General features: G+C 45.8%; 1 protein-coding gene and 1 long non-coding RNA gene across 2 annotated transcripts; both read right to left on the bottom strand.

Annotated features, from left to right (window-relative positions):
* Positions 1–17: 17 nt before the first annotated feature.
* On the bottom strand, positions 18–7,914 carry spint2 (serine peptidase inhibitor, Kunitz type, 2). The gene is made up of 10 exons (XM_003457821.5): positions 7,335–7,914; positions 4,537–4,707; positions 3,421–3,534; positions 3,035–3,055; positions 2,778–2,939; positions 2,609–2,665; positions 2,275–2,439; positions 2,155–2,199; positions 1,797–1,902; positions 18–1,678 (listed from the first exon to the last, which is right to left on the bottom strand). The coding sequence occupies exons 1-10, from the start codon at positions 7,771–7,773 to the stop codon at positions 1,591–1,593; spliced, it is 1,368 nt and encodes a 455-aa protein (XP_003457869.2). The 5' UTR covers positions 7,774–7,914; the 3' UTR covers positions 18–1,590.
* LOC112842113 (uncharacterized) lies at positions 4,787–6,906 on the bottom strand. The gene is made up of 2 exons (XR_003213757.1): positions 6,161–6,906; positions 4,787–5,999 (listed from the first exon to the last, which is right to left on the bottom strand). It is a non-coding gene; the product is annotated as an uncharacterized LOC112842113 (long non-coding RNA).
* Positions 7,915–12,468: the final 4,554 nt, after the last annotated feature.

Below are 12,468 nucleotides of genomic sequence, written 5' to 3'. Positions count from 1 at the left end.
ACAAAATGTGGAAGAGGTTTTCAGAGTAAAATAAAAGTTTATTAAGAGTTTTCTTAAACCCGACACAGTTTACAGCTAATAAAGATAAAACAGTATTAAAAACAAAGAAATCACCTTAACAGGCCCAGTGCAGTTTCCCCAGCAGGAGGAGCCAGCAAGTCCCCAGGTGCATCGTGGGACCTGTTGTGCGCTCAGTTTGACCTCAGGTTAGGGTCTGATCAATAATCTGAGTGAGCTGAAGTCCTCTAGCGTCCAGCTGAAGGAGATGCTGCACTGAATGCTCTGATTAAACACACCTGAGCTGATTACACACACACACTTTAGTTACAGTTGTGAACCACGGAGGAGCTGCAGGTCCAGAAGCACCTGCACCACATTCTTCTCTGAGCTCACCACTGGGCGAAAGGATACACTGTAATTAGTTAGAAAATAGTGCAGCCACAGACCTGCCCCTGAGATGATCAACGACCCCCATCCGTTTATTTAAACATGAGAAACAAACAATTTTATAATTTCACACAAAACTGGAACACTGAAAAAAAAACTATTACTGATCAATGGAATCAATGACATCACGGATCATTACTCATGATCAATGAACATCTATGTTTACACAGAGTAACACACCTGGCACAGGTGCACGAGGTTAAAGGGCTGCTCAGCAGAAAAAGAAACCCATTGGAGAGTTTGATGGGTGGAGTCTGAAAACTGCCAAAAGCAGAAACAGGAGTTTAAGCTGAAAGTCTTCATTAAAGTTAGTGTCACTGCTGTGTACTACTCCCTCCACATAGAAGCTCAAACTGACTCCGCCCACCCAATGCACACCTGAGCAACAGAACTTGCAGTCTGAGAATCAGATTTAGCTCCACTGGATGGTACCTGCGTGAACTGGGTGGAGCATCTGTGAGGGGATTAGTAGACACCAAGGCACAGATGGTCCACACTCAACCAACCAGCTGCTTGCTGCTGTGATCACATCATCACCAAATGTTCTTTTTAAAGTGACTCCTCAGCACCTGACAGGTGTGTCACTGCACAGAGGTGATGTTCTGTTAATCGTCAATATTGATTTATGATCCGTCACTTCAGTAATTATTGCCTTCTACAACACTTCTGATCAATTTCATGTTCAAATTAGAAAACTTTGTTTAGTTTTATCACCTGTGAGGTACAGATCACATGACATACGGACACTGATCACCTGACCCGACTCGAGATTCACTTTGATTAGTGGTTCAGATGTTTTGCTTGATGGGGGTAATCTAAAGCTTCACACGGAGTGATTGATTATGTAAAAAGAAGAAAAAAAAAAGAAAACAACAACTAACATAAACTAAACGTCTTCATCAAATGTCTCACTAATGCGATTGGTTAAATTAGGAGGACTGCTCCTTTAATATCAGGAAGTTAAAGCTCTGATCAGTGAAGATCGATACAGTGATTGATTACTCAGTAACAGATGCAGTGTAATTGTGCTGCAACACGAAGGAAAGGAGATGTTTTATTTAGCTGAGACCTTCAAGCATCTCTGACAGCGGCATCACAACAAGCCCTGCCCCCACACTCAGCCACGCCTTCAGCCACGCCCCCTCAGGCCTTCTGATCCAGTTTGGGGCTCTCAGGGAGGGGGAGGGAGTCCAGGGACGCCTGCTCGTCTGGAAGCAGCTCCTCCTTATCGCTGAGAGACAGGAAACAGGAAGAGAAGCAGCGTCACTGAAACAGCTCCTCCACGCCAAGTCTGCCACGCCACCCACCAATCAACCCCACCCGAGTCTAGAGGGGCAGCGTTCTATTACCTGGAGGATCGGCGACGGGAGAGGCGGTGCCGTCTCAGTGTGATGATGATGAGCGTGGCCAGCAGCAGGGCAGAGATGGCTGTCAGTGTGATGAAGAGGAAGAAGGCTGCAGGAGATGAAGATGAACACCTGTTAAACTCAGAGCTTTTATTGTGAAAGGGCCTGAAAGGAAACAGATTATTGGTGGGGTTTGGGAGCCGAGGGTCTCTGCAAGGCTGTGTTTATTTGTGCTGCGGAGCCCTTGTTGGACATCAGCTGAAGCACAGCCCTGAACACAGACACACTCACACACACACACACACACACACACACACTCACAGACACACACTCACACACACACACTCACAGACACACTCACCTGCGGTCCAGTGGTTACGGACTTTATCATGAAAGTCAAACCGACCTGAAAGAGAAGCAGAGGTCAGACTTCACCGTGATGAGGGCCACTTTAGGATGGATGTAGGCGGTGTCCCTTTACCTCCACTGCAGCTACTCATGCACTCGTCCTTGCTGCCATACCGGTTGTTATTGCCACGGCAACCGCCATATGTGAAGGGCTGGCAGGAGGCGGAGTCTAGGTCGTAGTAGAACATGGTGAAGGCGGCACGGCAGGGCCCGGAGTCCGGCTTCTCTGTGCACATCCCTGTAACACACACAGGCGCAATCACACTCTCCTCCAGCTGCTGCCTACATTACCCACATTGCACCTGCGCCGTGCCAGCAGCAGTCCCCATAACAACCTAATCATGTGTGCTCTAGCTCCACCCACAGTCAGGTGACATGCTGCAGGAAGAGTGCGTTTCATTTCTTACCCTTGCTGTCTGAGGAGTCCTCATCGGCAGCTTTCTTAGAGGATGGCAGGACGGACACTGCAGGAGATACAAACACTTCAGCGAACGCTCTTCCACCTGCCCGACAGGTGCGGATCTCGGATCTCTCAGCTGTGCGGGTACCCTCGGGTGATGTGCATGTGTCACTCACCTGTGCAGGTCTGCATGCAGCTCTCTTTGGTTAGGTAGTTGTTCTTGTTTCCTCTGCAGCCTCCGTACATGAACGTCTCACAGCTTCCTGTCTCTCGGTTGTAGTACCAGTGCCTCAGCGATGCTCTGCAGGGACCTGGTTCAGGCTTAGCCTCGCAGTACTCTGATTGGACAACACGGCACAGGTGTCACTTATATGGAGAGCAGATATAAAGGCAGGTAAAGGTTTCATGTTTGTGAAAGAGTAAAAGGATATACCATTCCCCTCGGCAGTTATCTCTGCAGGAGGGAGAAAGAAAGGCAGTTAGTCACTTCCTGTTTTCAGACCTCAGTTGTACTTTCTGTTCCTACCTGTCTACTTGTACACCTGTGTTTTACCTTTTGTCTAAAATTAAATTTTAAATTTAAATTTTATTTTGCATAAAACTGTGACAAAAACTTCCTGTTCACAGCCACACTGCAGTACTGTTTAAACCTGGTTGTCCTGCGGGTGGCAGCACTGCATCTTCCTCTCAGAAGAAGTACTTTTCAAAGGTAACTTGAGTGGTACTGCTGGTAGTACTAGAGTACTGCAGTAGTGACAGGTGTTATAAACGATCAGTATTATTGATCAGCGATTGGTTGGTGAGTCGGGGTGGCGTTACCGGATTTGTCAAAGTCAGCAGATTCTGGATCAGATTCATCCGGAACATTTGGAGCCATCCGAGGAGCTTTAACAGGAGGAGGAGCAGGAGTGGACTCATCAGGGAGAACTGGGCCTGGAAAAACACACACAGTTTACTTTGACCAGGTGTGCTCCACAGGTGTAACCAGGTGTAGGACCTGAACGAAGAATGCCCGTCTTTCCAGTCGAACAGTCAACCAAGCATGAATGCTGTCATGTGGTTTTACGGTGCTGCTTTTATAAACTCATCAGCTGATTACAGTTGAGTACACCTGAGTACAGGTAAGCCAAAGCTGTCCTTTTAAAGGAAAGCCGATGGTGAGAGGACACACTCCACTGATCGTCCAGGAGGTTGAAGGAAAACCAGGTGTTCTGTGGTTTACCTGAACCACAAACATTAAACTGATCCAGTTCTGGTTTCACTCAGGTACAAACACCAGACCGCCTTAAATAAACCAGGTGTTAGTTCCGCCCCTTTTACATTCTTTAGATCAGGTTTGTTTTTACTGTCAAAGTTTTACTGCGTGAGTGTAAACACACCTTTGATACTGTGTGTGAGAGACCTCTGTGATTATGGTGCCTTCACGTGGTGTCGTAATAATCTGAAAATCGAGTGTCTAACAGGAAAAGTCACCTGATCTGATTGTCCAATCAGATCATCTCAGATGGGAGACGACGTGAGCCGCTCAGCTGCTGATGTTTGATTCAGAAACACGGAGGAAAAAAATTATTTTAATGGAAGAAATTTTAAAAAGGACAAAGATTTGTGCTGTGAACCCCACAGCTGTCACAGCCACCCCCCACCCCACAGTCGGTTTAATAATGACCATCACAGTTATCGATCAAACGTTGGTTACCGATTATCAAACATGTCATTAGTCTGTGTGACTTTAAATAAGTGGTTTCATGTCCGATCTGTAACTTGTGCCGTGGATCTGTGTTTTAATGATGCTCACATGTGTCCGTATGTTTAGTTCCAACCTGCAGGTGAAATCCGCCTGTGTGCCTCATCCTCACACAGTCAACGATGAATTTATAATTCCCGTGTCATTAAATGGGCACTGTCCCTTTAAACAAACATAAACAGGAAGTTTACCTGTGACCCCGGAACAGGTGGCCTCACACTCCTCCTGAGACTCAAAGTGGTTTCCGTTTGCCTCGCAGCCGCCGTACACGAAGCCGCTGCAGTTCCTGCTCGTCACATTATAGAAGAAGCGTGGGAAGGCGGCGCGACACGGGCCCACCTTCATCGGCAGGCGACAGCGAACTGAGAGAGATGACGGAGACACGATCAACATCATCAATAACAGGACTGATAATGTTTCAGTGCTCTCTGATTGGCTGAGTTCAAACACTGAGTTTCCTGTAATTTCCAAAGTGCTCTTGAGCAACAGATCTCCAGCTTCCTGAAGGAGTGAGTTTGTTTGTTGACCTCTGAACTCTGACCTCAGGCTCCTGATGCAAAGATGAGCCAGTCTTGTCTCTGCTCATAACAGACACCTGAGCAAAGAACCAGTTTTAAACTGTCTTTAGGCTCTTTGTCAAGGTCGTCATAGCTCACTGAAATAAAAATAAGAAAACTAGATGTTTGGAAAAAAAAGAAAACTAACAAGGTTAGTCACCGTGGAAAACTAAACAATACTAACATGAGAGAGTTTTAACACTTGTTAGTTTGGTAAATATACCTTCCCTGACGAGCCTCAGACTCTGGAGTCAGACGCTTGTCACATGCCCTCCTCACAGTAAGAACTTAAAAAGTGTCAAACTAACACTCAAAGTAGCATCATCTACTAATAACCATCATCTAGGCTATGCCCACACTAGCCCGGATAGATTTGTAAACGGCGTTTTCGTCTAAAAACGCTCGGCCACACTAGCGTTTTCTGTCGTTTTCACAGAGTTGCGTGTCCATTGAAACGGATGAAAGCGCTTACCTTCCAGTCTTGCGCATGCGCAAAAGCGAGTGATAATTAAAGAATTTGAAGAAAAGCTATCTGCAGCATGTACAGACTGATATTAATCTTTTTTAGGGCTGTCAAAATTGAGAGCTATCAAAACAACTGCTGTATAATGCCCTCCGCTATCTTTGTTTATTTGGTCACATGACTGCATCACATGACTAAAATACATCATCGTTTTAGAAAGTCTGCGTTTTCGAGCGTCCACACTGCGACGGGACAGCTGTGTTTCGAAATGTATGTGTTTTCGAGAGCGTTTTCAAAACGCTGCGTTTTTCCTTGAGGAAAGCGCCGTCTCAGTGTGGACGGGAGGCCAAAACGGAGGGAAAACGATGCGTTTTCAAATGAAAACGCATCAGTGTGGACGTAGCCCTAGTATCCACTGAAGCCTCATCAGACAGGTCTCAGTGAAGGACGGCTGTCAGGACATCGTTCTAAATGAAGGGACACAGGAGGAAAGACTGAGGTCTGAAAACGACACGAGAACTGGACTGAAGATCAGAGCAGCAGGTCTGATGGAGCGATGGATCCACATCAGTACGTACAAGGAGGTCCCACATCTGCGAACCACAGTGGAGGCTCTGTCATGGCTTCAGCTGACCTTCCAACCAAAATACAAAGAAAGGAGTGTCGACGTATCAGGTAACACCGATGAGTTAATCCAGAAAAACAGGTGCATTATGGGTGTGCCAGCAAAATAAACAGGACAGTAGATGGACTGAAAAACCCAAATCTCATGAAAATCTCAGGTGTTTAAATCACCTTCAAACAAACAGATGAGGGCTCCGCCTCCTCTCAGGTGAACCAGCCCAACCGGTTCAACCTCTCGGAGAACAAACAGCCTGTGAAATACCTGCACAGGTGGATTCCAGGTAGGGCATGGTGTCACACTTACAAGGAAACAAACAAGAGAGCCGATCATTAACTTTGTCTCGGAGATGCTTGACCCGAGAGAGGCTGCCGGGGGTTCCCATGATGCACTGCGGGTTTCTTCTTCACTCACCTTGTGTTCATAAAGCTCTGTGTGTTTCAGGTAATCTCAAACAGACCTTTAGTCCTGATGACATCACTGAGCAGCTGAAAGCCTCACCCGTCACGTTAGACTAAAAAAGGTCAGTTTTTCTCTGTGACATCAATTTCACTTGTTTTTATCATCATTATAAAAATGACGACAGCGTCCACGCTCTCAGGTTCAGTCCATGTTTGGCGCTTCCTGTTGACGATTAGTGCGAAACTGTCTCTGATGAACCAGAGCGTGAAGCGTCACCGTGACAGAGACACAAAGAGGCCACAGGTCATGTGTTTGTGTCTGCAGTTCACCTGTGCAGGTAACAATGCAGCAGAGCAGGATGGGCAGCATTGGTCAACATGCTGCAGCCCAACATTTATCAATGAGGCACTAAACGCGCCGCCCACAACGACTCCCGTTTCACAGATTCACTTCCTCTTTGGTGTTCTGCACCAAGATGTCGGCAAACTGCATTTAAACATTCAACCACAGACCCTCCACGCACCTGCAGACGCCCCCACGCACACCTGCAGACGCCAATTCTGTTATTGATCAGGAAGTATCAGCTCAGTGTTCTCAAAGGTTTCAGTGAATGAGGTCATCACTGAGTCAGCTCTGACTCCGCCTCCTTTTCTTTCCTGCTGCGACTCATCTTTTATTTTGAAAGTCTTCGGCTGAAGCACGAAGGAGGAAATCAATACTAATAAAAATACTGATAATAATAATAATAATAATAATAATAATAATAATAATAATAATAATAATAATGACGACCAATAATCAAGTGAAACTGATCAGGTTTCTCCCCGCAGACTGATCAATGAGCCATCTATCGATTAGGTAAAGGATCAGTTATGGTCAGCCTGATCTGTCAGCTCCATTACGGCTCTGCCTGTCGATCAATAATCGATAATCAAAGCTTCTTACTGTTGTTGGACCCGTTGCTCCGCGGCTCCCAGCGTTGCACCTGCGGCACGATGCTCTCCTCCTGGCCGCCCTCCTGCACCTCTCCGTCGGCCTTTTCCGCCACGATCTTACGGTAAACCTCGAACTGGCTACTGGGGCGCAGTGCGCAGGCGTCGTGGCCGTCCCCACAGGACACCAGCGTGCAGTGGGTCGGTCCGTCCGCTGGAAACCCGACCACGGCCAGGTCGCAGTCTGGGAGCGCGCAGCAATTCGTCCGGCAACTCTCGGGATCGAGCTCCAGCACATCGTCCAGCAGCCGCGCTCCGCCAGCCTCGAAGTCCGGGACTTGGTTGGGGTTGGTGGACTCCTCCCAACCGCAGTCCATAGCCAGACCCGAAGCCAGCACGAGCCCTAGTGCGAGCAGCTTCAGTGGGATCAGGGTCGCGCCCCCAGTCATCATCAACAATCAATACAAAGCTCCAATAATCAGCGAAACAGCGCAGCGAGCCTCCAGCCACACTGTCACTTCCGTGTTCTTGGCTCTGTCGCACTTACATTTACCTACGACAGGTGCGGCAAGCGAGGCCACGCCCACACCCAGACGTCACTCACACTCAGACACACACACACACACACACACACCAGAGTTCTGTTGAACTGTGTAAAAATCAAAGGTTTAAGTAAAACTCGTTTTCTTTTACTGAAACAAAACTGATGATGATGACGATGACGATCTGAGAGATGAAGCAGCAGAACGTTCGGCACAGAGCGGGAGAATAAAGTTTGAATTACAGTCAATGATTTGGTGTCTGAGCGCGCTCAGTGCTGCTGTTTGTCTCTAAGGTGACAGCTGCACATTAGAGCTGTTTCCATGGAAACATGAACGCTCCCTGTCCCACAGCCTGATGAAGGAGACGTGAAATCAGATCAGAGGGAATGAATGTGATTGGTTGAACAGGTGTGTTCACTCTCTGCAGCAGAGTGAGACTCAGCAGGAGAGCAGAATCAAGTTCTGCATCAGCACATGATCACATGACCACACGCACTCTCAGCTGCTGGGGCCCGTTCTTCGTACCTCGCTTACTACATCCAAGATCAAATGACACATCCAAGATCAAATGACACATCCAAGATCAAATCATCGCGCTAACTTTGAGCTCGCTAATCCGGTTCTCCGAACACACCTGTTGTTGACGATTAGTATAGCTGGATGAAGTAATCTGAGATCACTGGGTGGCTTAAAAGGGGCTACGCATCGATAGTAGAAACACTGATCGGCAACTCTGTGATTGGTCGGTGAAGATGTCGAAGGAGCGCGCTCAGTATTTTACGGCAGCAGAGCAAGAACTCTTGATTGAGGGATTTCAGGAGTTTAATTAAAACGCAAGGGAACACTGCAAAGGCTGCAAAAGCAAGGAGAGAGGGCTGGCAGAAAGTTGCTGACAAATTAAACTCGTAAGTAATTTATTATATTATATTACATTATATCCTCTTTCACATTAGAGCCACAACAGGACCCACTAGAACATGGGAACAAGTAAAAGTGAAATATAAGAATATTCTACAGAATGGTAATATTTATCACTTATATTGCTTTTAGTCTCCTGAAAAGAGACCCTGAAATAATCTGTTTGTTTGTTTATAACAGCAACCAAGAAAAGGGCAGAGCAAAGACAGGTGGTGGTCCTGCACCCCCTCGTCACACCCCGGCAGAGGAGCTGGCCCTAGGGTTGAATGCCACCAGACCCATTGTTGAGGGCATCCCTGGGGGCAGCTCTTCCTTAGACCAGCAGCCGGGGTGCAGTAGCAGCACCTTCATAACTGGTGCTATTTGTACAATGTAAAATATTTGGTTGTTGCCTTAATTAAAATGCTTTTTGTACTGTGACATTTATTGACATTGTGGGGTTTTTTGTGTAGTTTTACATAACACTCCATCACTTCTACCTGTTCCCATGCAAGGGGTGACTGAAGCATGCATAGTAAGTTGGGAGATATATATATATCTAGGGAGAGAGAGAGAGAGAGAGAGAGAAAGAAAGAAAGAAAGAAAGTAAATAATACCCTCACGGGAAAATCGATATCTCTCTATGAGCACACTGTCGCGCTGAGCTAAAGGATCCTGTCTATCCCGCAATATACGCTGAATTCTGAAAACTCTCCTTATCAATCTTGCACCTTCCTTGCTCGCGTACAAACGGACAGGACATGGCTGCGACAGACTTCCCAAATCCACCTTCGCTTTTATAGCCGTGGTCTCTCATCTTGATTGCACGTAGTAATTTACTATTACTACTCTAAAATATGAATTACATCTGAAATAATCAAATACATGAAATAGAATGATTAATAGTACATTTCCCTTTTTTTCGGAAATGACCTGTATGTATCTGTATGAAATAAATAAAAGAATCAAATGCTGGATTATCTTTAGTTACATTGATAATATTTATTTATGGAATAACAGTGGCGAAATATCGCTGTTGCTTTCGTATAAATGCAGCGGACATACCTGAGTGGCCGCGATCTAATCCTGTTTACATAAAGTAAACCTGCTCCCGAGCAGGTTTACGCTTACGGATCTGTTGCTATGACAGCAAGTCCCGGATGAGCTTCGGAGAACCGAACGATCCAAGATCACGCGAAATCGTCAACAATCAAATCCGGCTAACTTACTTAGCGAGGTACGAAGAACGGGCCCCTGGGCTGCATTTAAAAGAATCAGAGGAAACGGCTGATTTCAAACTCTGAGCTCGACACATGACTCGGCTCCTCTGCTTCCTGTTTACTGTCTGACTTCAGTCAGGTGTGAGCAGGTTTGGCTGCAGGCAGGTGAGGATGGCGGTACTTAGATCACACCTTGTAGTCCAAACTCACCTGCATTCATGACTCTGATTATCTAACTGGCTGAGGGGAGGGGCTTATTGGGGATGAAATAAATTTCACCTTGAACATGGCGGTAGGATGACTCTCAGGTAGCTCACAGGTTAAAGGTTAAAAGTCATGTCAGAAGGTTCCTGAGTGACGTGACCCAGACGTTTCTGTAGGGCAGAAAGGTTCAGGTCAGAGACGTTTAAATGCTCCAAACACTGAGGACAGCAGCTTCAGTGCTTCCTTTATTACCTCCTGTGGCAGGGTGTGGTTTGTCCATAGTTGCCCTGGGGCCCGTTCTTCGTACCTCGCTAAGTAAGTTAGCCGGATTTGAATGTTGACGATTTCGCGTGATCTTGGATCGTTCGGTTCTCCGAAGCTCATCTGGGACTTGCTGTCATAGCAACAGATCCGTAAGCGTAAACCTGCTCGGGAGCAGGCTTACTTTATGTAAACAGGATTAGATCGCGGCCTCTCAGGTATGTCCGCTGCAGTTATATGAAAGCAACAGCGATATGTCGCCACTGTTTTACCATAAATAAATATTATCAATGTAACTAAAGATAATGCAGTATTTGATTCTGTTATTGATTTCATACAGATACATACAGGTCATTTCCGAAAAAAAGGGAAATGTACTATTAATCATTCTATTTCATGTATTTGATTATTTCAGATGTAATTCATATTTTAGAGTAGTAATAGTAAATTACTACGTGCAATCAAGATGAGAGACCACGGCTATAAAAGCGAAGGTGGATTTGGGAAGTCTGTCGCAGCCATGTCCTGTCCGTTTGTACGCGAGCAAGGAAGGTGCAAGATTGATAAGGAGAGTTTACAGAATTTAGCGTATATTGCGGGATAGACGGGATCCTTTAGCTCAGCGCGACAGTGTGCTCATAGAGAGATATCGATTCTCCCGTGAGGGTATTATTTACCTTCTTCCCCTCTCTCTCTCTCTCTCTCTCTCTCTCTCTCTATATATACTTACTGTACTGTATATACTTACTCCCGACTTACTGTGCATGCTTCAGTCACCCCTTGCATGGGAACAGGTAAAAGTGATGGAGTGTTATGTCAAACTACACACAAAAAACCCCACAATGTCAATAAATGTCACAGTACAAAAAGGGGTGTGACGAGGGGGTGCAGGACCACCACCTGTCTTTATTTGCTCTGCCCTTTTCTTGGTTGCTGTTATAAACAAACAAACAGATTATTCCAGGGTCTCTTGTCATAGACTAAAAGCAATATAAGTGATAAATATTACCATTCTGTGGAATATTCTTATATTTCACTTTTACTTGGTCCCATGTTCTAGTGGGTCCTGTTGTGGCTCTAATGTGAAAGAGGATATGATGTAATATAATATAATGTGGTATAATATAATATCACATGATATAATGTAATATCATGGATCACTTACGAGTTTAATTTGTCAGCAACTTTCTGCCAGCCCTCTCTCCTTGCTTTTGCAGCCTTTGCGGTGTTCCCTTGCGTTTTAATTAAACTCTGAAACTCCTGATATCCCTCAATCAAGAGTTCTTGCTCTGCCGCCATAAAATACTGAGCACGCTCCTTCGACAGCTTCGCCGACCAATCACAGAGTTGCCGATCAATGTTTCTACTATCGATGCGTAGCCCCTTTTAAGCCACCCAGTGATCTCAGATTACTTCATCCAGCTGTACTAATCGTCAACAACAGGTGTGTTCGGAGAACCGGATTAGCGAGCTCAAAGTTAGCGCGATGATTTGATCTTGGATGTGTCATTTGATCTTGGATGTAGTAAGCGAGGTACGAAGAACGGGCCCCTGCTTCCACGTCTGCAATGTTGTTGTTTTGAATCGCTGTTTCTGTGGCTGTGATCAGTTCCACTAGTGGGATTTGTCTCTGCACCACAGCAAAGTTCAACCCTTTTGTAAGGATGTTTTTCTCTGCTTGGGTGAGTTGTCTATCAGAGAAACTTGTCCCCATCCTCGGTGTGGCATCCTTCTCTCGTCTGGCCGCTGAGGACACTCTCCATATTTTGCTTTGATTTCTGACGCACGACCAGTAAGTGAAACTTCCTTTGTTGCCTGGTCTTAGACTTTTCATGCTGTGCTGGACGAGCCTTCTCAGTGAATTCAAACTGAACTGTTTCATAATTTGTCACGGAAGTTCATAAGAGATTACAGGATTCAATTCAATTCAATTCAATTTTATTTATATAGCGCCAAATCACAACAAAAGTCGCCTCAAGGCGCTTTATATTGTACAGTAGACTCTATAATAACAGATACAGAG

Source organism: Oreochromis niloticus, linkage group LG14 (genome assembly GCF_001858045.2).
Source record: "Oreochromis niloticus isolate F11D_XX linkage group LG14, O_niloticus_UMD_NMBU, whole genome shotgun sequence".
NCBI lineage: Eukaryota > Metazoa > Chordata > Actinopteri > Cichliformes > Cichlidae > Oreochromis > Oreochromis niloticus.
The sequence above is the reverse complement of the archived record's forward strand: the minus strand, read 5'-3'. Positions and strand labels throughout refer to the sequence as shown.

Excerpts from the sequence above, each read along its gene's own strand:
- spint2 (XM_003457821.5), bottom strand. The coding sequence starts at position 7,773 with ATGATGACTGGGGGCGCGACCCTGATCCCACTGAAGCTGCTCGCACTA. Across the intron at positions 3,535-4,536 it reads CACCTGTTCCGGGGTCACAG|GCCCAGTTCTCCCTGATGAG; the intron begins GTAAACTTCCTG and ends GTGTTTTTCCAG. Across the intron at positions 3,056-3,420 it reads TGCTGACTTTGACAAATCCG|AGATAACTGCCGAGGGGAAT; the intron begins GTAACGCCACCC and ends TCCCTCCTGCAG.